We start from the raw sequence: 27,015 nt of genomic DNA, 5'->3' as shown, positions 1-27,015 counted from the left end.
CACCTGACCGGATCCTGTGGACATGTACCATCGTGCATCATGACATTCAAGGCCCATCTTACTCGGTGCATTCACGGCCGACGACGTCCTTCCGGCAACGACACTGTCCCGACGTCTCATCACACGCCGTGTCAATGGCCCCGCCTACATCACACTGACAGCCTATCAGGCAGAGAAAAGGGTCATTATTATTGGAGTTCCCGATGTCCTCTCTCTGCTACACGTCTGGAGGTAACAATATAATGACTCCTTATATGATCATTCGCTATCGTAACGTAGTGAACAGAACAAACTCTGAAAAGGAGGTGTGGTGAAGAAGGATAACTTACCTTGACAGCCTAAATATTTCTTTTTCTGCAGCAGGAAGTACCCATCCTTACAGTTTTCACATGCTTGTCCACGTGCATTCGGCTTACAGTGACACTGTCCACTTTTCTAAATACACAATAAGGAGATTGAGAGACAAACCGAATAAACGGAACACAGGTGAGGCGGAGCGCCTCTGATTAACTCTGATAAGAGCCTTGATCAATGGATGGAAACCTCACCTGTTCACACTCTCCAACGCCACTCAGGGTCCCCTTCACGTCACACCGGCACTCTGGTATGTTATGAAAGAATACCGGGGGATATACAGTGAATAGACTCTGATTACAGGATTTTCTCTCGTTCACGGGTGAAACAGGGCGGCACAAAACCTCTCAATCTTCAGAGATCTGCACATCAAAGGTCCAAAAGAGCTTTACGGCCACAGCTTGCTTTCAACACAGTGAATAAAACTTCCCCTTAATGTCCGGCCAGTCAACCAGAGACATTCTTAGGATATTAAAAGCTCTTTTTACCCTCCCCTCGGTCCTGTGTCTTCAGGTAGTGGCAACATTCTTGTTCTGTAACATTAGACAAGTATCCGGACAAAGCCTGGAGCTGTTCCCTCACCGGCTGGATACGAGGAGCCATCTTATTATTCCCCACTTTCAAGCATTTTTAGAGAATCGGGACAGAATCAGGTTTTTTTTGCGAGGGGTGGAGAATTCCAACGTTTTTAAGGTGCCACTGGGTGCTCATTACTGCAAAAAAAAATCCCAGCATGAAGTCCCACAGGCCCCCTCGCAGCTCCACACTCAAAATCAGTGAGTGGGAGTTTTCCCGCAGTTGTGTGTTATTCCTCAGCTCCCCTCTGAGGGACAGGAAGGCAGATCTGGCCTTGTTGACAGGGGAGATGTTGACATATCCTCTGAGTAAGAGGGGCCAAGACTCCTATCAGTGCCTTGTCAGATAGTCAGACAGAAATAAATGTGGCCAGTGATCAGAACTAATAGTCTGAGAGAAAAATAAAGGCTCGGGCACTTTTTGCTTGCAAGAGGTCAACTAAGTATTTTTACATTTTTTTGGGACATTAAATGACGTCAATAGTTTTCCATTCTAGATTACATTTCCGGTCACTCACCTGCACAGCCACGGGGGTATTCTGTAGCCAGTTTCCAGTAGAGGGGTTTACACCTGTCACACAGGGTTCCCTCTACGTGGGCTCGGCAGCGGCAGGAGCCCTGAAACACAGACGGGATCTCAGGAGAGTTGACACAGAGCTCGACTATTAAAAGTTATATTTGTTTAAAATCTGATTGATTAAATTGAGTCGCAAGTGCTTGCATATATTGTACCACAGTGCCAGTTTACTGAATTACTTTTCTTTTAAACATAGCACTTGTTCTCAAATAGAGGTGACAGCCTTCCAGAAACTCATTGTTGTTCTTCTTCCTCCTCATAACGGAAGGAAGTCTCCTTTCCTTTATTTTAATTGCATTTACATTTCAGGGCAAACCACTTCCTTGTGAAATCTGCTGCAGCCGTGTTATCAGTTATACAACTTTGAGGTTGTGTAAATCCACACCCAAAGGGCCCGGTGCTGGAATTAGACTGTGACCACTTCTGTTATCAAGGCAAATAAAAACATGGTCTGAGTTGGGCTCTGGTAGACAAAGAAGATGAGCATACCGATTGGGGATCAGTGACCTCGGTTCCTGCTGGGTTGCACACACTGATGGGGGCTGGAAGCACAACATGAATCCACAACAAAAGCAACAAACATGAGTAAATCAGCTAATTGTGAATCAAAACATGGCTCGAATATAGTTTTATAGGAAAGGAGAATGAGGAGAGAACTATCTACACATGAAAAACAAATGATAAGACATTTCTGGACCCTGCCACATAAAATACCACTGGTATGCTCCCAATATGACATCATACATAACTATGATGGTTCTTGATCTGGTTACCTGAGCACTGGGGGAACCTGAGTCCAGAGGCGCAGCGGTCACACTGCTGGCCCACCACCCCGGGGAGACACAGACACTGACCCGACAGAGGGTTGCATATGCTGCCATGTGAGCCTTCCGGTGAACATTGACAGACTGGGGACAGGAAACAAGCTGAAGTAAGTTATAAGAACTGTAATGGTTATTACCACAAGGTTTTAGGTGAATCTGCTATGAAAACAGGGTTAAAAATGACTCCTGGTTTGGGTTTTTTTCTTCCATAATGTGATTTTTCCTCAGTGACTCCCAGCTGTCTATTCTCTGCAGTGTGATTCCCTAGAAGGAAGAGGACCGTGTAGTTCTCATGCTCCGCTGCTCTCTGAAAAGGTTGTGTGTCGTGCTGAATACATTAATAAACTAGAATGGGCACTCGGTAGAGCGCATACCTTCGCATATCACAAGATTGGGCATTGAATTATGAACATTTTGGCATTAGTTGCATGCCAATTGGACACAAATGTATCGTGCTATGGTAAAAAAAAAAGATGTTGACCTTTCCATGACCTTGACCTTGACCTTTGACCCGATTGATCCCAAAATCTAATCAAATGGTCCCCGGATAATAACCAATCATCCCACCAAATTCCATGCGATTCGGTTCAATACTTTTTGAGTTCTGCGAATAACACGCATACATATAAATAAATAAATACACGGCGATCAAAACATAATCTTCCGCATTTTCAATGTGAAGGTAATAAATGACAACACGGGATGCTGTGGGAGAGCCAGCATGTTTGTTCCACAGAGAAGAAGCCACAATAAGCCCAGGGGAAGCCGCCGGCTCTCCGATCCCATGCACCCACTTGGTTGATCTGTCATAGTGACACTGGAGGGCAGAGAGGGATCACTCACCAGCACAGACGGGGGAGCCATAGTAGCCTGGCGCACACTGGTCACACTCCTGCCCCGTATAGTTGGGGAAGCAGATACACTCGCCGCTCGCTCCGCACGCACTGTCGGCCACACCAGCACCGTCACAGGCACACGCTGGAGGAAGAGATGGAGGCAGGGAAGACTCTCCTTATTGCTCTTTAAAATCAAAAAATCATGTATCTGTTAATGACTGCAGGGCTCCGTCAAATCTACACAGAACAAAAACGTTTAAGATGCATAGAAACATACATTTATACAATGCGGTGTGATTGTTAAAATTACAGAAGCTGATAATAAGGTGAAATAGATCTCAAGAGGGTCATGTCAGAGCCCCGTGGTTGGAAAACATATTAAGTTTAGACTCGCTCAAAGTCGACCTGTTCCAGAATCTAGTGCAAGCAGGTTCAAGCAAACGAAGAGACGCTTTTTGTGTAATATTAAAAGCACAAACTGTCAATAATTATTGTTATATTACTGATAATAGTCCTGTTTAACTATTAGTCCAAAGTATCGCTGGTGGCTCTGATGCCATGTGGCAACAAATCCCCCATTTGTTTGTTTACAGCAACGTTCACGTGAACAGACGGGCTACGCCGAGTGCCCGGTGGCGTGGTGACTCGTTCTCACCCCGGCAGGTTGGGAAGGAGTGGCGTCCTGGTGGACAGCGGTCGCAGCGCTCCCCCTCCACACCCTGGCGGCACAGGCAGCGGCCTGCAGCGTCGCACACCGCGTGCACCGTGCCTCGGTAGTCACAGATACACTCTATGCACAAACACATTTTCTTTTACAATAAAAGTAAACAAATGAAATCCAGACAAATAGAAATGTAAATGCTTGACCCCGCTGCTTGCTTATCCGCGAGCCTCTTTCCTCGGTCCAGTAGGCTGGATTTCAGGGAATGACAAAGACCTCCGTTGGTTGAACCGCTCTTATTGTGGCTCACATTGGTACGGCTGCACTGGGGCCCACGCCTTGCCAAGCTTCCCCTGGTATGCGAATGGGCCTTGGCACTGGGAGAGGACAGCCAGAAGAGAGACCGCCCGAAAGCAGCTCCAGAATATTATAGTTTGCTTTTGGAAGGCCGATGATAATATTCCTTCTCCGTCTAGCTCACAGGAGTTATTGTTCGCCTTCGTTCTCTGATAATAAATAAAAAAAGATGGGACTAAAGGTCTTTGTTTGAAAAGAAATGCCATATATTTCTAATAATGTGTTTCCCAGAAATGGGAATTCAGAACAGGGGCCATAACTAATAATAGACTGGTTAGTTCTCACAGTCCCAACTGACTGCTGCTGTCCAGAGAGGACGGAGACCGCTTGAACTTAAATCCCCGCTGACGGACATGATCATGTAGGACCATCGAGTGTTGCCACTGAGCAGCAGGTTTATTCATTCTGACAATATATCATACAAGCATGTCAACTGTCCTGTTAAACCCAATCCCAATTCTGTTGTCATAAGGCCTATAAACACAACTGACCTTTAGCCTCTGTACGTCAAGCCTTTCTGGACTGACCCCATGCCACATGTTCTGAAACCAGTGGAGCCGTACACGGTCCTCTAAAGACCTTTTAAACAACCTGGGCAGCCTTTAAATAAATGGACTCGGGTGGACTGCCCTGTTAAAAAATCTCTTCAAGAGAATACAGTTTATTTTCTTCTTCTTCTTCTTTTTAGATACAGTGAATACAAAAGAGAAGAAGCAACAACAACAACAAAAAGCAATTATCACAGCATAGCCGTACTTAAACCTCTATAGCAGCACATCATATCCGGTATAATCCCACTCACGCTGACAGCTGGGTGAGCCGAAATAGCCGGGAGGGCAAGCGGTGGGCCCTATACAGAGAGAGAGGAAGGGGATCAACAGTAAATCATCCCTCCAGCTAAAGTGTGGTACGAGACACTGCAAAGTCTTTTTCATTAAGCTTACCCACAAAGGGTCCTGCAGGGGATTGGGTGGTCGTCTGGTACACGGGATATCCTGATTGCAAAGGAAATACAAAGAATTAAGACCTCCACCGATGGGAAACTGTGAAGTCAAGAAAAACCGCAGAGCAGAAACTTTATTCATTACACCGGAGAATTGCTTTCATTAAAAAGTCTCGTTAAAAAAAAAAAGCCTACCGAGAAAAGGCAATGCAGTTGGAGGTAAACATTGTTAAAGGAATAGTTCAACATGTTGGGAGATATATATTTATAGATATATCTATATATGCTTGTTCATTTTCTTCGGATAAATATCAATCCTCAGACTAAATAAGGATATTTCCCAACGTGTAATATTTCTATTTTTCCCACCATGGATGTAAATGTGCATTCTTGCTTGCACTGGCATGTTCACACATTGTATTTCACACTCATTAGCATGCTTTCAACCTGTCACATAAAAAGGGGTAACACATTCCTTTAATACTGATCTACATACAAAGTTGTGGACATTTCATATCGTGACACAAACAGCAGAGAAGAATCTCCTGAAACCCAGACAGCCTGTAATGACTGCGTCCGCGTGTTCGGACTAGTTCATCTGTGCTCCCAGTATTAAAAATAACTTCTGGTAATAAATCAATCTATTGCTCATAAAATGCAGTCAGATTCATTTCACGTTCATATGACAAAAATGTGTTTATATATATGTATACGTAGATGTATATGCTGGGGGGCAGCGTACAGACATTAAAAAAATACTTTTGTCAGTCAAAGAAAGGAGGAAGAAAAATCAGAAGTCCTCATAAAGATGAAAGACCCTGGCAGAGTCTTGAGTCTGCAGCCAGATCTGAAGATACGATGGGGAAACTCTCTTTTGAGTGTCTAATATCCGAGTATATTTGATTAGGTGAAGAATGCTTGTCAATACTGGAGCATGTGCATACATCCTCCTGCATTGAAGGCGTACTGTCTTCCCTCAAGGGGAAAACTGACTGAAACACAAGAGGCTAAAACGAGGATGAAGGTGCAACTGATTCCAGGTAACGGCAAATTGGGTATCCAGAGAGAAAAAGAGAGAAAAACAAACAACAACAACAAAAACTTACGAATGCACTGAGGGTAGTAATAGTATCCGTCAGCACAGTGATCACAGTTTTCTCCGGCAAATTGCGGCTTGCAGACACACCTCCCCGACTCCATCTCACAGCCGGCCGAAGTCCTTTCGTCACACCGGCAGGCTGGTGGGGGCCACATGTTATTTAAAAAAATTTCAATTAACGTTTACTTTAAAGGGGTGGAGCCTGATGTTAACGGCTACTTTTCCCATTTTTTGGATGCATTGAGCATTATTTTTTATTCCATTTACTAATAAGAAAGCCTATTAATCTTAATCTGAACGTCATCTAGGTTAAAAAAACATGACGGTCACCAAGAGAAGAAATCCTCTTTCAATCCATTTGTTCTGTCTTCACCATTTTGAAACCGTACCACAACAAGTTGAGGGATTATCTTTTTTTCACTCCTGCCACCTTAAAAGAATTGTCTCGTGTAAATGTTTTAAAAGTTAGATAACATACAGTTCACGGAGAACAGCATTGCTGATCTACTTTTTCTATTTCCTCACGAATAAACTTTTACTCCGTTTAATCCTCGGTCAGTGAGACTGAGTGGAAATAACACGACGGTTAAGGTCATTTAAAACACCTAAAAGATGCGTAGCTTGGCTGTTTTGATAATAACATTTTCAGAGAACAACTGTATGGCGTCACAATTCGTCAAATATGCGAAAAGTAGAATAAGAAGTGAGAGATCTCGGAAGCAAATAAGGATTACTGAACCTTTCTGAGTCGACTTTAGCCTGAACGAACACCTTCCTCTGCAAAGCTTAACTGAGCTTGTGGATTTCATGGTTTACTTTACAAAGCGCTGAGGGCAACCAGTTTAATTCCACTTCTCTTTAATGGGCAAACACAACCGTCAGCTATTTATGTGGCGAGGAACGGCCATGAACCATTAAAGTAATGTAAACAAGAGCCGAGCCCAGTTTAGCAATAAGCGCTGGTGCCAGTGGTGCCATTTGTGTCTCTCTTTGACTATAACTATGTTTTGGCTTCATTTGTTTTAGATTTTTTGTCAAATACATACATGGTGAGACATTATTTAGTTCCCAAGCTGATCTACAGCTGCAGCCTGGACATTTGACAAGTTGTAAAGCCCTCTGAGGCAAATTTGTAATTTGTGCTAATGGGCTTTACAAAATATACTCAATTGAATTGAATTGCATTTGTGCTTTTGTAATATTAATTAAAGCAGTTGTAGAAACTGATCTGAACTGGTTCTTGAAGAGTTTCTACTCTCATTTGTTTCATATATTTTCCATTTCCATATGTCTAGAGATACAACATTAAAACAGATCGCAGCACTCAACCACCATTTGAATTCAAACCTTCAAATAAACGAACAAAATCAATAACAAAAATGAAGGACTCAAATAAATTGAATTGAAAATCTGGCAATGCAATGTCAAATGAACTCAAAAGGGGCAAACGCAGGAAATGCAACTCACGTATGCATCCAGCGGGAGAGTCCGGAGGGACTCCATAGGGCCTGTAGAAACCCTCACGGCATCGCTCACAGTTCACTCCAGCAGTGTTGTGCTGAAGACCAACACACAAATAACGTGTGAGCCACAAGACACACAGAATATGAATATGAAGAATACAAAGATGAGCACTAAGATGAGAGCAAAGTGTGGTAACGTGTAATGTTTGTGGCAGCACAAAACCATGCAAATGACGACACAGACATTTTGTATTTATTTTTGTGATACCATCCTTCCTCACAGCCACCACACACACACTCTCACACACACACACACACACACACTCACACTGCACTTCACACATTTCATTTATTTACACTACACACATACACACACATTTCATTTACACTACACACATACACACACTTTGCACACTGTCTATATTTAATATTTTAATATTTAATTTAATTTGTCATTAGTATCGTGTATTGTGTATGCATATATGTTGTATATATACATATATATTTTATATTTTACTTTGTATACTTCTATATCTTTCATCCCTGTTTTTTATATTTTATATTTTATTTTGTATTCTTGTGTGTTTAGTTTATTGGTGCTGCTACTGTTGCGACAAATTTCCCCTTGGGGATTAATAAAGTACATATCTATCTATCTATCTATCACACACAGGAATCAGTTTAGACTTGACGTGCATTTCATACCTGACAGTTGATGCACACTCCGCCTCCGTCGTGCCTCCCGAAGGTGTCTAAACTTGCTCTCCTCTTTTCCACCTCTGGGTCATAATAACAGTCAGCGGCATGGGAGAAACACTGGCAGGCTAAGGAGGAAACCCCCCGAGACACACACACACACACAGAGACACACACAGACACACACAATTATTCTATATGCTTTAGCAAATAATCTCTCACTCTCCCGTCTGCATTTGAGCACCTTAAGCTACTCATTCTCTAAAAAGGAGTTTCAAGTCTGGCTGTTAAGACACTATTAAATCCAAATCAAACAAGAAGGCCCATCCTCTTCCTGTACGCCAGCTCATTAATGTTTATGAATGGTGAGGGTGCATTTTCACTGCAAAGAGTGCACTGATTACAGAGTCTGATTCATCTTTCTCCCTCTTTCGTGGCGGCTCGACGGTCATTTTTTTCTTTGAAGGGAAAACTTGTCAACAGTCCAAAGCAATTAGAATCCAGCTGACTCGGGCTCTCCTGGCTGCATGGATGGCTCACCAATAAGCCGGCGTGGCGGACTCTCCGGTAGGCCGGGGTGGCCCAGCTGGTCGCCGCCGATAAAAAATCAGTTGTCCTGGAGCTAGTTGTGCCCTGTGCTGTTCATCATACGTACCATTGGAGGAATGTCCTCTCAACTCTTCACTCAGGCTCTCTACAGCACCATAACAGGACATCCACAACAGGGCTTAAATATCAAGAGGACGCTCCAGTCCGCTCCGGGGGCCGTAACTCAAGATGCCAGCGGCGGAGTTTACACGTTGACTGAACTGTTGTACGTGCACACTTACGATGACACTCGTTGGGGCTGTCAGCGGTGGCGACGCGCCATTGCTTGTGGTTGAAGCCCGGGCAGCAGCGGTCACATGACTCACCGCAGGTGTTGTGCTGGCACTCACACTGGAGTCTGCAGACAGGAGGTGAGACACATGGATTTAGTGACGCACACATTTTCATTTGCAAGCACAAAACCCTCAGAACTTAAAACCGGATGAGATCGTGTATTTGTTCAACCGCTAGGGGGCAGCATAGCCAACTTTAAACACAGCACTGACATATTCCTTATTAGGCTGAGCCAATGGCCTCTTTTAAATCAGATTTTACTTGATTCTATTTCATAGGTTTTATTATTTAAATTTGTATAACGCTCTTTAAATATTTGTATTCATACACTGCTATGTTTGGGGTCACTTAGAAATGTCCTCATTTTCAAAGAAAAGCACTGTTGTTTTCAATGAAGATAACATTACATTAACTAGAATGGGCACTCGGTAGAGCGCATACCTTCGCATATCACAAGATTGGGCATTGAATTATGAACATGTTGGCATTAGTTGCATGCCAATTGGATAAAAATTGACCGTGCTATGGTAAAAAGAAGATGTTGACCTTTTCATGACCTTGACCTTTGACCCAATTGATCCCAAAATCTAATCAAATGATCCCCGGATAATAACCAATCATCCCACCAAATGTCATGCGATTCAATAAGATGTTGACCTTTTCATGACCTTGACCTTAACCTTTGACCCGATCGATCCCAAAATCTAAGCAAACGGTCCCCGGATAATAACCAATCATCCCACCAAATTTCTTGCGATTCGGTTTAATACTTTTTGTGTTATGCGAGTAACACGCATACAAATAAATAAATAAAGAAATACACGGCGATCAAAACATAACCTTCCGCATTTTCAATGCGAAGGTAATAAGAAATACACTATACATTGTTAATGTGGTAAATGACTATTCTAGGTTTTAATGGTACATTGTGTTATCGCCTTAGAAGACTAACATAGGGTTAGAAAAACCCTTCTTTAGTTAGCACAGTTGAAAACAGTTATGCTGGAGAGAGAAGCTATAAAACTGTCTTTGAGCTTGAAGTTTGAAGAACAAAATAAAAATGTAAAATAAAAATCATTATTTCTAACCTTGTCAATGTCTTGACTATATTTTCTATTCATTTGATAAATAAAAGGGAGTTTTCATGGAAAACACAAAATTCTCTGGGTGACCCCAAACTTTTGAACGACAGTGTATTTTTGTGGTTGTTATTAATATAATTCGTTGTTGTTGTTGTTTTGGCAAACATGTCAGCAAACGGCTATCTATCTCACACAGCAGACACAACAACGTAAACAGTCATGTTTTAAATAATCTGACGAACGGAAATCCAAAATGTCCTCTCCCTTTAACTAGAGGTAAATACATCTGACTCTTTAGCTGCTCGGTAGCTCGCGCTAACTCAGTCTCTCTGGCATTCGGTGCTGATCAAGTCGCGTATTAGAGCTTTTTTTTTTAAACAGAGGGACAGAACCAGAAAAGTAAAGCTGGGAGCCGTAAACCAACACAATGAGCTAAAAGACGCTAACATATTCTCGTATAAATAAGGAAAACTGCCGAGTCAGGTGACAAATCTGTGTGTTCATCACACCGAGGAACACTTGATCCATTTTCAACATGAATATATTGATAGAAGCAGCTTTGTGCCCAATGCGAACATTCATTTAAAATGCCAGAGTTGAGAGCAAACAATAAAACACGATGAATGAAGGCCATGTTGATCTGTTGTTTAGTTGGTCAGAAAGCCAGCAGTGGTTCAAAGCAGCAATGTATCACATAACCCAGCAAGTAAACAGAGAAACTCAGACGTGTTGCCTCCCTTTGGTGAAATCAATGTACAAACATATGAGGTCATTTTTCTTTCCTCAAAAACAATTCCCTATCACTCACATCACTAGATTAGCATCCCTGTGTTCTCTGCCTTTGGTCATCTCAGTACAGTACTGTTTACACACAGGAGGCCATTGTACATGAAGACTATTCAGCTCCGTTTATGAGTAAACAAGTGGAATGTATTTACTGGTTGACGTTTCACTTTAAAGTTGACTTTTGAAGCGTTCATAACGAACCGGCTCTGAATGAGTGATGACAATTCAACCAGACGTGTCCACACAAAAGTATCCGGTCACATGCTTATAGCCTTAAGATGAAGAGCATTACTAACCTTTTATGGTTGTCCTGGTAACGCCCCCCAGCGCACACCTGTGCATGTCCATGACAAACGCAGCGTCCACCGATGCTGATGTCTTTGATGCTGTAGTAATACTGCCAACCAATAGGGAACATGTTATCACCCACACCAGAACAAGTGAGTCACACATGACGACTATTGGAACCATGAGCTCAGGCTACAGTTGTATGGGTTGAATCAGTGCAATATAAAGGAGATAAGATAAGAATCAACAGCTGACATCATTGATTCATTCTCAGCATGTGTAATGAAGACAAATGTATGAGACGTTTTGGACACCAATCTTGAGGATACATTTCTGGAAGGCTTAAAACATAAATCAAGAAAACCTCAACTTTAGCCTCATTCCGCTGATGACCTAGTTATTTTTTGGAACTTGTATTCTCACGCTGTAAGGAGAAGTGGCATATTGTGCACCTGCAGCCTGTTGCAGCTGTCCAAGCCAATCGTTGCGGCCTCTCGAAGAGGAGTTACCGCGGTGACTGGAAAGACCCCTGGCGAGGATGAACGCGCGAGCCGGAGGGAGCATGCCGGTGTGTTTGCGTCAGCGAAAAGAAAGCTGGAGGCTAGGTGCTGCTGAGTTGTAAATGTGTTTTGCCCAAATGGGAAACATTTGTCTGCCAGCATGGCGCCCGTGTGTGAGGTCTCACCCTGCGTGTGACGGAGGGGTCTCTCTGGGCCTTGGAGATCAGGTGGCCCAACAGGGTGCTGGTGCGTAGGAAGCGCAGGCGGATGTTGGTTGCCTTCGTGAAGTCCTGCAGCACCGGCGAGTAGGTGAAGTTTTTGGCCCCCGGGCGACCGTTGATGAGAGACACCACAATCTAGACAACGCGAATGCACTTACTTCACGGGATTTGTTTTCCGATACCTCGTAAAATTTTGCACTTTCAGTCGGTTGAATGCGATATTCTACCTCTCCGTTCTCCAAGGGGATGATCCGGGAGTATTCTGTGGTGCAGAGCTGGTCGTCGTCGTGTTCTACACGAACATTGGGCTGCTTTCCAAACATTTCAAGACACTCGCGCTTTGAATCTGCCCCCAAAAAATATATATATTTATGGAAAGCCTTCAAACAAAAAGGGAATCAAAGCCTTCAAAAGCAGTAAAGCTGAGTGGATGAATCATGAGCGTTGTCTGTGCATGAACACAATCTTGGATCAAGTGAAAATTATGGCAAAGAGAAACTCAAAGACAAAGTGTTAATCTGATGAGTAACAGCTGTGTGCACAGGTGCCTCCCAGAGAGCATACATCTTGGCTCAGATGCGCTGACTCGGCAAACCTGAAGCATGTGTTCGGGCATAAAGTTGAGGTTTGACATTACAGGCGAGGTAATTAAGTTTAACATGTTCGGCGTGCCACCACTCGCTACACAAAATCCTCCCCCCGAAGCACAAAATATTCATTTGAAGTTCTAATGTTCTGTTGCTGTGATTTCCCTTTTGTTAATCTCCACACAATCAAAACACACTTTTCAAATTCTTAAGCAGAGCGATCAGTGTGCCAGGATTAAAGGTGCACTAGCAAACAAATGTTATCCATTTTCCTTCTTCTTTCTTTTACTTGTCAGGGCAGGAATGACGCAGGTGTAATTATTAAAGATAATAATGTCTGCATTCCATTCAGCAGCGCCGGCTCCAGGGCTCTGGCACGGCTTATTGGGCCATTGTTTGTTACACCTGTGCATTTCAAAGTCAAAATATCTGCCATGTAAAAGCACTATTTTCAAACTAAATCTGCTAATTTCGATTTCACAGCAGTGTATTACAAAGACAGGGTAATCCCTCATATCTGTGTTTTGGTGATATTGGCAGGATTGTGTTAATAAGCGGTTGCTGCTGTCGTGTTTTTGCACCGTTCTTCTCTTGAATCACTTTCGAATCTCTTTTTGTGTATTCCCAACACACCATGAGGAGAAACCCTGCTCCCAGGTAAAATACAATGAACATTTAAAGGCTTTCTTTCAGTGGGGCTCACAATGGAAATGTACAGTCATTCTTCTGAGAATATTTACCCTTTACTTACTACTTATATTCCATTTGTACTAGATTCACTTACAAATCAATGGTGTTTGGGTTGCTAGGCAGGTTACATGTGTTCTGATTTACAGCCCATAATCCGACCAACAACTCCAGACAGAAATTCAATCGTAATATCTCAACATCTTATTCACAGTGCAACTAATGAGGCAGTGTGCAGGTGGTGTTTATGTGGAAAAAGAAAAGTACATTCAAATCTAAAACACTTCAAAAAGACAACCACACGGGATCTTACGTGCAAAATACTGCCAGGGCTTGAAGGATCTCCCGTTGTCGACGGAGCGCTCCAGCACCCAGAGGTCAGGCCGAGGTGAGTTAGCGAACTTGAGGAGGATGTACGCCACATGGAAGAGCTAAAGGGAACAACACAAAGAACAGGCTCAACAAAAAAGCAGCCACTTCTCTGAACGGATGTCGGCATTATGTTGTAGTTTCCTGTGCTCAACTTGCTCTATCAAGTGAGCCTCCAGTCTCTGACTCATATTTCCTTTCTTGTGAAAGCACGACATCAGCTTGGCGGTTGTTGTATTGTTGCGACTCGATCGCCACGGATCTAATGACTTTAATGAGGACGTATCCATCACAATGAATGAAGGTCGAAGCCTCCCGCTCGGAGCTTTTGTATCCTGCTGGTAACCGCGTGGCCGTACAGCAAAGTGCAAACAAGTCACCAACATGTGTCAGCATGGAGTCAATAAAAGTGACGCAGGTGCAGCCAGGTTAGTGGAAAGACATCAGCTAAGCCCACATGGTTCACGTCTGTTCTCTGAACTCTCTCTATCTCCGCCTTTCATCAGAATGAAAATGAAGCCAATGACTGAGCTCTCTGTCCGCCTCAGAGCAGCGTGTTCCCTCTGCAGGTCATCAACATCCTCATCAAGCCCTAAAACCGGGTGACTTCAGCTCGATTGAACATTGTTCGATGGAAAGGTAATTCGTGATAGTCAAAGCTCTCTTTGTTGCGGTCTGGCGTGGAATCGGCGTGGCTTGGAATTTAAACCCTGTTTAAACCCTGACATCAACCTCCATGTGACACCTGCAGTGTCAACAGAAAGCCGAACCCTACACCTGACCACCACACCCCTGTCTTGTTTCCATGAGGCTGAAACACAATTTTATCTGTGTGCAGTTGCAGTGGCGGGCCGTGGGCCTGGGGCCTGGGCCTTCAGGCCTTCTTACACAGTCCCACACAATTAATCACATCAATTTATCATTTATTATGATACCCATGATATGATGCCATGGTGCTATACCTCGATCGCGCGTAGTATTGGTAGATCAGCGTAGTTAAAAAAAATCGTATGCCATTAAAAATTGGCCCGCGTTTATTTGTTTATTAAACTAAACAAACTTCTGATGTTGATGATATTGACACAACTGATGTTCATTTCTCTACACTCTCGCATCGCATCCGCTCTCGAATCTGCAGAAACCGCGAGAAGAAGAAAGAAAAAAAAGAAAAAACTTGCACTTTAACAACAAGGGCATGCACGCACCAGCAGCAGAAAGCATGATTATACATATTCTCAAACCGACGACATATCTTCCTCCTTTTCCGCTTGTTGTGTTGAAAAACAGCTTGTTAGCTTTCGATGAATTTATCAAATTCAGTTCAGTCTTCTTTTTTTTGCATCTACCTGCCCATACCTGCCCCCAAGACCCGCCTCAAATCCAATCATCCAAATCCAACCGCCTGCTAGCTGCTGCTAGCTGCTCCTGTGCCGGCCCCGGGGCTAGAAGAGCCAAGAGCTAAAGCTGATTGGTGATTGGTTGACATTCATTCACATGAAGCAGCACCCGCAGCAAGCATTGCAATGTCTATGAAGGCCTTCAGGCAGATTTAGCCCCCCACCACACACACTATGGATGAATGGATTGAAGAAAAGAAAAGACCAGCCCTCCAAAGCCCTCAAATCTCAACCTGGCAGGCAGCAGCCAGACCATGAGAACTATGAATTAAAGAGAATAACTCTTACTCTTCTGAAATAATATGAATATTTGTTTGAAAAAAATAATAGAAAAAAATATATATATGATGATGATGTAGCAGAGAAGGCCAAGGCCTTGGCTGACGGCCCGCCACTGCGCAGTTGTCGTTCTGGCGTGGGTCCGAATGCAACAAAAACAGGGCGCTCCAGGCATATATGCTAAACCTGTGGTAGCCTACCTGCCCTCGGGATTGAAGTAATGGATTCAAACTGTGCATAGAAGTAATTTCTACAGACTGGGACCATGAAGACAGGCCTACACTCGTCTCCCTCAGAGCATTGATGAAGAAGAAAAAGAGAAAAACAGCGGGCATTTGAAACATTCAGGCTGCCGACTCTCCTTGCATGAGGCAGGGAGCTATGCTAACACACGAAGTAACGAGTCATGGGCTGTGTCAAGATGGATCCACAATTCTCTTGACGTATTTCTCCCCCCAACCCCTGAAGCGTGTCGGCCTGAAGTTAAAGTAGTTATCGGGTTGATTGATTGTGAGAGGGTTCAGAGGTCAGCCGGGGAACTGTTTTCATTTTTTCTCTGAAAACTGTCAACAATCCGTCATAACACAACAACATAGTAGGTAGCAAAGAGCCCACAGTTGGCTTTCTGACTGCCCTTTAGTCCCTGTAGTCATTGAGCAAAACAATGACAATCTGTAAGTAAGAAAAGAGCTTACAATGCCTCTTTCTGACCTCAATTTTGAGTGGGGCTGTGTCTTGAAATTAATCAGAAAACAGTTCCACCCACATGCAACAGGATGTTCCACAAAAAAAAAGGGTGAGGGCGCCTGGCACGCACAACAAGACGAGCTAAAAACAGAAGCGAGGCCTTTCCACGAGAGGTTTGTCAATAATGTGCCGGTTTAGTCAAGGAACAGGAGGAAGTTTAGTTCACACGGTCTGTGATGACATCAAGGCAGGGAAAGGGGGGCGGGAGATGGGGTTGGGGGGGGAGTAAAAGGGTCAGGGGTGGCCAGAGACGTGCTGGCTGGCGTGCCGACCCATCTCAGATTCCAAACATAGCGCCACATTCCCCTTCCCTCCTAATGCCTCTAAAGCAGAGCATGCTCCTGCTTTCAGGAACCTGTCGTGGACAGCAATGCACACCAGTGAAAACCATCCTCACAAGTAGTACGAGGTGAGAGGGGCAACAATGCCGCCATCCGTTCCAGCTGTGCTGCAGCTACTTGTCCAACATGTGTGTGGTGTGGGGATTCATGGAGTTAACTACTGGGACATTTGCACGTCATTCAACCAACGACTTTCAGCACTTTTTTCCTCATCCAGCATGTGTGATGTTTTTTCTAAAAAATGTTATACTTTTTAATTTTTTCGGTATTTTTACAGAAAGACAACCTTCAAAAGTAAGAATGCATAATAATAATAATAATAATAATAACAAATAAGAATAAATAAAAATGAACCATGCATCTGGCCAAGAAGGGCCATAAGGAAACACAAAAATAGAAATGTTAAAGCAGGAAGATAATTATAAATAAGGAAACGAAAAAATCAAGACAACCATGCAACACTTCACCAACGTTGTCAGTCAATCATAAATTCGGCCCAACAAACAGCTCTCTAGTATAAAATATATTCAAAGAGTTCTATTCACAGGATATCTTTAAATTATTTTTTAACTTATATATATATGGGTTACATCTTGGTGAATCATAGTGCTTTTCTTTTTAGGAGATTATGAGCCTTTGGAGCTATCCTGAAAGTTAGGGAGGGCATGTCACTTGCCAACTTCCTTTTTTTAACATATATTTTGTCCATTTTGTCCATCTAGCTGTATATATGTCCCTTCTCACTCTCAGAAGTAAGGTCGTTCTTTCCATCTTGTCGATTTCTTTAATTATTTCAGTCCAGTTTTCTGTTGAGTTGTGTGATGTTTTACATCGTGGACGGATGAGAGGAGCTGGGCAATATTAGTAATACTGGTGCCAACAGGACGACTATGAATCTGCCAAAATTGTTTCATTCCAAACTTCTGCATGTACTTAATGGACCTTTCCATCTGTACATGCAGAACACTGTCCAGTGTTGTGTTCACTGTACCTACTTACAATTTAAAAGTATTTTATCACAGAAAACACTTAAATAGGACATGTGTGGGGCCCTCATTATCAATGGACACAATATCAGGAACTGGACAATGACCCCCCCCCAATATTTTCATGTATTTCTTATTTTTATTGATTGTTAATTGTTTCATTCATCCACCTGGCATGTGAGTATCTGCAATACAGGCTTGAATTGTGTGAGAGGTTAATGCTGGTTACAATGAGTAAAGCTCATGCAGGCACTTAGGTCAGCTTAGGGGTCCTTCAGGAAGAAAGCGAGGAAAAACGCTACGCTAGGTGTATTATCTAGTAATAGACTAAAACAGCCTACAGCCTGCAGCATGCAGTTGCGTTACTGAGTTTGATGTATTTCTGTGTTCTCAGTAAAAGCAGTTCTTAAACCCATGCACACCTGGATGTCCTATGTGTCCTAAGTGTGCAACACATGCAACCGCTTCCTCTCATTCACTCCTATGAAAACGATTTGCATTCTGTGATCCGGAGAGTAACGTAAACCTCCTGCATCCAATTTTACTCAAAGGGACAGTTCACCCAAATATCTGGGGTCCTGTCTCTTCCATTCTCATGTAGCCTGACTGTGGTAAGGCCACGGTATCTAACACGCACTTGATGCCAGTAACTGAGTGATCGTGAGAAGACTTCTCCGGAAACAAACCCAGCGAGAGACAGACGGCGTGATCTCGGGAGTCGTGGGCCTGTCCTGGCACGGCGTTGCTTAATTTCAGGCCCGTCTTTCCAACGGTGTCCTGCCAGTCTAAACACACACTCTTGAAATATGTCCAGCACCTACGTTTTGTTTGCAGGGAGCATGAAAAATCGTGATGGCATGCTCAGCACCGCGGTGCAGGATTCCAGTGGCGCAGAAAGACACGAGACAGTGGCAAATACACTTGGATTAACACTTGAAGCAGAGCCGTCCTCTGCCCCCCCCCCCTCTCTGCAGCCTCGGGCTTTAGACTGGAGTGCCATGCCAGGAGGGTTTTATAGTGCAGGAGGCTGTGTGGGTGGGGGTCAAATAGGTCAGGGGTTGAGTTGTGCCAGGTAGGGACTGTTTGACACCCACCCTCTCGGCCTCCCCCCCCCCCCCCCCTACAATCCCTGACCTTGACCCCCTAATAGTGTCACATATACAAGGTTTTAAGTATCCAGACCTCCTCTCACCTTCTAACGAACAGCAGGGTAACCATGCCAACCAAGTCCCTCGTAACCAAACACCATTGTATCAACAGCATATTGACATGATGTTACCTCTCTTTTTTTCACAAAACACACACAGTCACACTCCTGAATCTGTTGACCAGGGACGTTTCATACGCGCTGGGTGTTTCGTTTGCGTGTGTGTGTTATCATTTCTGGATCTTTGACCCGTGACAGTTAATACTGAGTTGGTGTGTGTGACAGCTGAAGAGTGATACATGTGCACCCTTAGGTGTGAGCTGCAGCAGCACCGCTTCACTTCCTGCATGCCTGTGTTTCAGGTGCTAGAGCCGTGGAGGAGGCTTTCATACTCACTGGAAGAAAATTAAATAAAGGCCTTGCGTGACGCGTTGCCAGTTTCTGCTGCTGCGCCCGCCACCTAGATCTCTTCACTTTTAATCTCTTTGTGTTAATCAAATGAAGTGTGCTGTAAAATGAATTGCTAAGGAGCTTATCACAACCTTCTCAGGAACTATAGTGCCTGCAATAATTACTTTTTGTTTTTATACGATAACCCATGTAGTTGATATTCTAACTAGAGATATTTTAATATGATTTATACTGATCAGCAAGCAGTACCAATCAGATAAAAGTGCGTTAAAAACAAAAAACATATTATTATTATTTGTATTATTGTTATTATTATTATTATTATTATTATTATGTAACAGCTGTATACTACTAACCCTGTGTGGATGTGATATAGTTGCTACCGTTGGCCAGGCTTAGGTTAAACTCTTTGTAAAACATGAACACATACATACAGAGAACCGATGTCGCAGAGCTTTCTTTTTTAGCGAGATTTTCCTGTGTCAAATATTAACAAACTGCTGATATTTTGCTGGCACTGGCGAATATTACACTTTCTGCTAAGGGGTCGCGTCTGCCCCATTGCTACTATGCATGTGCAAAACTCGAGAAGAATTAGACAGCAGCCAGACGGCTCACTTGTTTTCAACTTTCATCACCGATTTCAGACCCAGCAAATGTTTTTTTGAAGAGAAAGGAACTCTAATTCTAATGTTAATCTATTGCTTTAACAGCAGCGGATGTAAGCTACCATGTGTAGTTGAGATGTATAGACACAGTACATAACATCTAAACCCTTACATCTATTCTTATCTGATCATAAACCAGTAGGAGATGTAAGCTAGTAATCTAACTTCCAGAAGTAGATGTTCAGCAAGGGCCGTCAAGAAGCAGATATTGAATATCCTGACCCCAAGTTTAACCCAAAGGGCACCACCAAGAGGACTACATCTACACTGAGACGAGACTCCTGACACATTGAAGCCATCTGAGCGAGCTCCTGCGTGTCCGACGTGAGATCAGAGGAATGCAATTTATAGGAGAGGAGGCATCACCTCCTGTTAAAGTGGATCAGCCCTGCCAGACAAAGCACGCTGCAGCCCAGTGGGGTGGAGCAGTTGGCCTCCACTTTGTAACAATGCAATGCACAACTGTCTGTCTGGGTGCAACAGGTGGGCGGTGGAAGGGGAGAGGGGTAGTAGTCTGGTGTATTTCTCTCTGTCTCCATGACAGAATTAGTTTGGCTATATGGTGACAAAGAAAAAGTTGGCCAAACGTTCACAGTGTGCAAAGTTTGACTTGTTCGCAAACGTCCCATGTGGAGAGTCCTGAGGTGCAGCTGCTCCAGCAGAGCTGCCTATTGATGATATGCCATTATAAACATGAAGCATATCCATCATGTAGTGTCCAGCGTCAAGCGAGACATTATTTTCCTCATGTTTCTTTGCAATACTAACTCCAATAGTCACTCCAATTGGTTAAATAAAATAAAAAATACATAGAAATTAAAACGTAAATTGTACGTTTTCAGCGCAACTCGTGTGGGAAACTATTTCAATATTTTACTGATGAAGTATTTCCTTCCACCTTTCGCATAATTAAGAGCCCTACCATAGGGTTCTAGGAAACGTCCTTCTCTCACATCAGTGCGTCAGTAAACCTGTGACAACTGATTAGCTTTTCCACGTATGAATTGATGACAAAGCCCTAACAAAGATTAATAGATGGCACGATAATCCCCATAAACTATTCCACATCTGAGCTTTCCAGATTTAGGATGAACTGCAGTCCAACCATCACCCGGGATGCCCGACTGCTATACTGCTAACTAGCACGAGGTGGCTGTTAGGCGGAGTAGTTAATAGCTGCTGGGTTGGCCTGGCGCCTCAGGCGGCGCGGCTAAAGACGGGCGCTTACATCACCAACACCGTCACTGCGGCAACAGCGACAACAGCGGCAACAGCGACATGTCTAACAGCTAACGTTGTCTCTGGGGTCGCACTAAGCCGGCTGCACTGGATGAACACATCTTTATTACCGGGCATATACAACAGAATAAGATAGATTTTCAACAGCAAGTGAATCTATTCTTTGTCCCATGTCTCATATTCAGAACACGTGACTCAATTAGGATTATAGCCTCAACATATTTGCTAGCCACCTGTTGCACGAAGCGGAGGGATGCAGCAATGCACAAGTGCTCACGCGAGAATCACACATGTGTGCATCTGAATGTCCACTCAGCCAGAGAGCAGGGGGGGAAGGGGAATGTTTTCAGTCTGAGACTTGTGTGTTTGTGTGTTTTTTCGAAGCACTTTCTCACCACCAGATTACACCACCTCTCCATTTCTATCCATGTATCGGCTAGAAAGAGAGGGTTAGGTCACTTTCAGGGAGGCTTTAAAAAGAACCAAACTTTTGTGAGCGTCTGAGAGCACAGAAAGGATGTCACACAATACCGCCTGGAAGGATTCTAACACAAAAAGGGGGCGACGGCTGCAAATAAAACAGTCAAACCAACTTCAGTGGGAGGTGAACCCCTGAGAGATGATGTCAGTTTCCAGGGGAATGTCTCTAAAATGTAGTTCTTGGAAGCTTTGCCTCTTGACGATTGCAGGACTATAAGCAGTGCCGAGGTCATTGCACTAAACTGAATCAGATTTTCTTGCACATACTCACATATGTCCCCTAAAAAAGTGTCCAGATCCTAGCCTGCTCAGCAAATAAGGTGTAACTCAACTCAACAACAAGATATTCTGCAATCAATCAGGAGGGCAGTGAAGCCACAACCCACTACCACATCACCAACACAATAAACCTCCACATAAAAATGGCAGTTAAATCCCTCAAACATCAATCCAGCAACTAATCAGAACTTCAGTGTTTGATGCCGACCAATCAAACGCAGCTCAGTCTCATCAGATGGGCGAGCGGCAGCAGTAAGCCCCGGTATGTTTGCCTCACATGGTCTACTCTGGGCTCACTCAGGCAGATAAGCACATGTGGTCAGGGCTCCTAAAATACATTCCCCAGAAAAAAGGAGCGACTGGCCATCTGACGTCTGTTGTGAATGTTGATCAGAACAATGGCTTGCCTACTGTCGCTGTAAATAGTTTCACAGGAGCAAAAGTTCCTGGAAGAGGAGCCAGTATTTTGGTGGACACAGATGCAGAAATAATTGACCTATCACGAAATAAAATGAGAGATAAACACGTTCGAGGCAAACTGTTATATTCTAAATCAATTAAGACATGATCTGTGCTCTCATAAATATCTTCTTACTTCAAATTCACTCATTTTGGACCAATTCCGCGAGCAGTAGCCACCATTTTTTTCTCTACAGAAGCCAACTGAAGATTACCGCGGTCATTTCTGGACTCAGGGGTAGGATTGGTCATCGTTCACGGGTCACAAGCTAAGAAGTCACAAGAACCGGGAGCAGTTCACCAAAGACATAGAGCTTAGAGGGCTTATCAAGTGGAGATTCAGAGGGAGAACGTTTCACGAGAAGCACTCAGCCTTTGGGCCGGTTATTAAAAGTTGCACCAAGATTTTAAGATAAGTAGCTTGGATGAAAACAAGACTAAGTCTAAAGTCTTGCAAGCTGCTCTGTGAGGCTTTACTTACGCAGAGGTTATTTCAGGTAAATGCTAACGTCAGCATGCTAACGTGCTCACAATGACAATCCAAGTGTGCAAACGTTTTCCGTGTGTATATTAGCGCATTAGCATGTTAATAATTTCCTTTTTCCTTGAATACAAAGTGGTAGCTTTGGGATTGTCATTAGCTCCGAGTCAAAAAACAAAGAATTGGACCAATTTGACTGACTTTGGGTCCGTGGTTAGCAGGTCTGTCTTTCAATCAGAGGGTTGACGGTTCAATCCCCGCCCTAGTCGATGTGTCCTTGAGCAAGACACTTAACCCTGAATTGCTCCCTGTATCTGTGTCTACGGTGTATGAATGTCACATGATTGTAAGTCGCTTTGGATAAAAGCTTCAGCTAAATGACACGTAATGTAATAATTGAACTTTTAATCTCATGATGGCGCAAAAGAAAATGTCAGGAAATCTCCAATAGATGTCGAGGCATTTGCCTAATACTCAACATCATGGTGGCACAAAAAGTAAAGGGCTCACCAGTCAGTCGAACTCCTCCTCTGTGGACCATGACTGTCTGTCTATACACAATTTCATGGCAATTCATCTGACAGTTTGAGAGATATTTCGGTCTGGATGAAAGGCGGTAACCCAGCCGGCCGACTGACAGACCGACGTTGTGATCCCTAGACCCACGAGTACGGCTAAACATTCAATAAGGTTTTCTTCCAAAGAGTGCTCACATTTTTAATTTATGTCCAGTTTTGGTGCAAATCCTGTGAAAAACTACTGAGTTATCTTCTATTCCGATTAGGTGAGCTTTAACTTTGCAGACCTTGCTTCAAACAATCCTCTATACAGTAAAACCGGAAACCGCTCTGTCAAAAAGGCCTCTCTCTTTGAACCTCGCCGTTTTAACATCAACATCGACTGTTATCTAAGACATCTGCTAAGAGCCATATAGAAAACAGAAGAACAGCCACCTGCGTTGGTGTTGAAAGAAACCGCAGAACCCATTCAGATGGGTCGAGCCCACATATCTCATTGAAAACATCATTTACCCTGTAGGCAGAAAAATCAACCAAGCTAACAAAGCTTCAAATGGAAAGTCAAACAACACGACAGCTCTAATGCATGAGATTACATGTGTGGGGCAAATCAAAACACTTAAACTTAAACTCAGGCAGATACCTGAAGAAGAACAAAAATATCCTTTTAAATGCTAATCAGAACCTATTTCTGATAATCTTAATAATTGAGTTCCAGTCAAAACTTGTGGTTCTTTTCTCTCATTTCAGCTTTTTTCCCGTCCATTTATAGATTGCTTGAATGCATTTGAGTGCTTCCCTTTTTGATACTAAAGAGGTTCTGAAGCTGCCAACTGATAAAGTTGTCGTTAGTAAATCAAAAATCTGCCCCCCCCCCCCCCACACACACACACACACGTGGCATGTCAGACTTTCTTCTCACAGTGAGTATTTTTCTGCAGCATTCATAGAAGGTTTGAGTGTTAAAACTACCGTATGGCATTCAATTATGGCAGGTGAGCACCGTGGGTGGTTGAATGAGGTGCCATGTGTGTGTGTGTGTGTGTGTGTGTGTGTTGCAGTGAGGGAGGGCAGGTTGTTGTGTGGTTGGTAGTCACCATCAGAGATCTAGTCAGGCTATTTTTAGCACACATTAATACAATAAGGCTACTTCCCGACTCCCAAATAAACTGAGCATTACCACGTATTAGATAGACATCCCTGTTGGCCCTGCGTCTGTCCATCCTCGTGTAAGTGTGGACTATCTTTAGCCGTGTCAGATCTTTGCTCAGCTCGGTCTGCCTAAACATAGAGAAACAAAAGCCAACACCCATTGTCTGACAAAGCGGCCACAGGGAGCCAAGGATGCAACACGTGTGAAGAGGAGCTCTTTTGTTGCTCTCTTCTTTTTTAAAAATCTACTCCAGAACTGGCCCTCCTTACAAAGAGGTCCAGGCCTGCACCTGCACTCTTCGAATCGGATTTCACAAGCGTCTGATCCCTAATCCAGAAAATGAAATTCCTCTGTTTCCCATCAATAGATAATTGAGCATGAGGTGCAATTTCTCATGGCAAGCCCAAACTCCTTCCAGAGACTCGGGTCATGATGGAAGCGTGTAAGCCGGCCACAGGGGTGTGAGTCTGATTCCTGGCAAGCATCCAGCTGCCGGACATTATTCACATGACCACTGCCGGCTGAGGAGATGACGCTCAAACTGAAAACATAATCACGTAACTCCCGGTGGGATGTGTTTTTGAATGAAACACAATGAGTCAGACAACTGTCTCAACCAACAGATGGAAAACAAATGAGCAGCAGCATCGACACACAGAACCGCAGGAGAACACGGCGCAAACCAATATTGCCACTGCACACCACAATTGGCATCACTCATCTCACAGCAGCGGCTTAATAAACCAGGCAGAGAACTTTCCTCCCCGTCCCTTTAAAAACATCCAGGTGCTGTAATTGTACTGTCACCACACAGCGATCATCGGGCACACATAGCACAGTAAGGTATATGATGAACTCACCTGCCCAAGGTCCAGGGTGACGTTCACCTCGTTGTAGCCCTTTCCCCTGGAGAGAGGAGGGCTCTGCCACCACCGCTCCGTCCCATCGATGGCGTTGGTCACCGGGTGGGCTTTGTTGGGGTCAGCGGAGGTGCAGTAGTTACAGAACTGACCCTAAATGGTGTCACATTGTTGGTGTTCAGACATGCACACTCAGGTAATTGCAGAAAACCACATGCACAATGGGGGCAGGCACTGGCAAATAACTAACTCATTACAAATATGAAAGATATTTCAACCACAGGCAAATCTTAAGTTTAGACTTGCCATACCAAGCTGCTGTAATGCATAGCCTTTCAGAAGAACTCCTGAGGGGACTAGAGACCTTTCAGTAAAAGTAAAAAGTAAATTCCCTTGAGCAAACTTAACTATGGTGTAGAACTATATCTGGAAGCTGTATAACTCTTTTACAAAAAAATAGGAAAACAAATGTATGGAATTAACTAGATTAAAAAAACGCTAAATACTTTGTTGTTCACGACGAGTATGCAATGTTCCTTTATTAGTCCCAAAGTGTGGAAATTGCAGGACATATTACAATGTAATTCCTCAGTCTGCATGGTGTGGATATTCTCTTTTCACAAGCGGACCGAAAGCTTTCCAGTTTACCTGTGTAGGGGGTCCGTTGTTCGGTCCTCCGACCAGCTTACAGTATAAATCATTCGTCGGTGTCCCGGTCTCATCCTGGCCGCACGTTGCTGTGGCGGAGATACCGGACACATCGGCGAGGTTGAAATACGGCGGATTCAAACTCAAACTTCTCAAGCCACTAGAAGTTCCTTGTCCATGTGCGTCCCTGAAGAGTGTGCCCGAAAAGGTACAAAGTAGCACGAGCAGATGAGCTCCTCTCATCCCTCTCGCCATGTTCCACAGAAGAGATCCCTGTAGATGCCCAGAGCAACCCGCAGCGTGCAGGTCTTGTCATTTATAGATCTCCATGAAATGCGCCCATGGGTGCTGCGCGAGACACGCGCGCGAGGCTCTTTCAGTGGGACTACACGTCCGGTAATGACGACGCTTCGTGTCGGGCTCCTGCTCTTGAAGGTGTGCCCTCTTCCCGCCGCTGCATGTTTCCAAGCTATAAGGACGCGCGCTCCCCTTCTTCCCAAACCAGTGCGCCAAACCGGAGCTATCGGGTGTCAGGCTGTCGGTGATCAGCGCTCGATGCGAGTCTACCAGTGGGGCCAAAGGTCTCCATCACAGCAGAGAGCGCGTTTCCCAGCTGCGCCTCTTTTGGAGCTTTTCTCTTCTGTTAACATGATACATCTTTCTGAACTGCACGTGTGAAGTACATACATAGGGCTATGCGGCTTCTTTTATGCGCATACGCAGACAACTTATGTTTAACCTTTTAATGTCTATAATCGTCCTTCACGGAATCGCTTTGACACTGTTCCTGCGTTCCATTTACATTAGACATTGTATTATAAGCAAGCATGAGAAATATTCAGCACATTTCAATTTAACAGAATTGCACTGACTGCAAAAAAAGTTTACATTTGATTATGAAATGAAATTGGCCCAGCCCAATGACAAATATGAAGGAGGGTTAAGAAGGCTTCCTTATACATACATTATAATCTGTATGTTTGTTGATTCATAATGTCTAATTTATTGTATTTTATTTTGATTATACAGTCTCACCTTTTAAAACCGGATCAGATGAGTTTCAAACCTGCAGTAGCCCACTAGTGGGTGTGCGTGTTCTTCATGGCGTTGATATTCTACAGTGATCTCAGGGCGA

The 27,015-nt window shown here is 43.8% G+C and overlaps 1 protein-coding gene across 3 annotated transcripts in view; it reads right to left on the bottom strand.

Moving 5' to 3' along the window:
* LOC130198140 (laminin subunit alpha-3-like) overlaps nucleotides 1-26,393 on the bottom strand; it is a 57,014-nt gene extending 30,621 nt beyond the window's left edge. Inside the window, exons 1-20 of one of the 3 annotated variants that reach the window (XM_056421231.1) lie at nucleotides 25,881-26,393; nucleotides 25,233-25,385; nucleotides 13,732-13,849; nucleotides 12,372-12,490; nucleotides 12,109-12,279; nucleotides 11,432-11,532; nucleotides 9,216-9,331; nucleotides 8,395-8,513; nucleotides 7,694-7,784; nucleotides 6,234-6,365; nucleotides 5,129-5,179; nucleotides 4,987-5,034; nucleotides 3,822-3,956; nucleotides 3,174-3,308; nucleotides 2,280-2,414; nucleotides 1,996-2,048; nucleotides 1,448-1,547; nucleotides 549-601; nucleotides 330-435; nucleotides 63-162 (exon numbers count right to left, since the gene is read on the bottom strand). In XM_056421231.1, coding sequence (XP_056277206.1) covers nucleotides 63-162; nucleotides 330-435; nucleotides 549-601; nucleotides 1,448-1,547; nucleotides 1,996-2,048; nucleotides 2,280-2,414; nucleotides 3,174-3,308; nucleotides 3,822-3,956; nucleotides 4,987-5,034; nucleotides 5,129-5,179; nucleotides 6,234-6,365; nucleotides 7,694-7,784; nucleotides 8,395-8,513; nucleotides 9,216-9,331; nucleotides 11,432-11,532; nucleotides 12,109-12,279; nucleotides 12,372-12,490; nucleotides 13,732-13,849; nucleotides 25,233-25,385; nucleotides 25,881-26,135 — 2,291 coding nt within the window. In that variant the 5' untranslated portion in view covers nucleotides 26,136-26,393. The remainder of the gene's footprint in view (nucleotides 1-62; nucleotides 163-329; nucleotides 436-548; nucleotides 602-1,447; nucleotides 1,548-1,995; nucleotides 2,049-2,279; nucleotides 2,415-3,173; nucleotides 3,309-3,821; nucleotides 3,957-4,986; nucleotides 5,035-5,128; nucleotides 5,180-6,233; nucleotides 6,366-7,693; nucleotides 7,785-8,394; nucleotides 8,514-9,215; nucleotides 9,332-11,431; nucleotides 11,533-12,108; nucleotides 12,280-12,371; nucleotides 12,491-13,731; nucleotides 13,850-25,232; nucleotides 25,386-25,880) is intronic. The other 2 variants (XM_056421232.1, XM_056421233.1) reach the window with 2 other exon arrangements.
* Nucleotides 26,394-27,015: the final 622 nt, after the last annotated feature.

Source organism: Pseudoliparis swirei, chromosome 8, assembly GCF_029220125.1.
Source record: "Pseudoliparis swirei isolate HS2019 ecotype Mariana Trench chromosome 8, NWPU_hadal_v1, whole genome shotgun sequence".
Lineage (NCBI taxonomy): Eukaryota > Metazoa > Chordata > Actinopteri > Perciformes > Liparidae > Pseudoliparis > Pseudoliparis swirei.
Note: the sequence above shows the minus strand (reverse complement) of the source record. Positions and strands in the feature narration are given on the sequence as shown.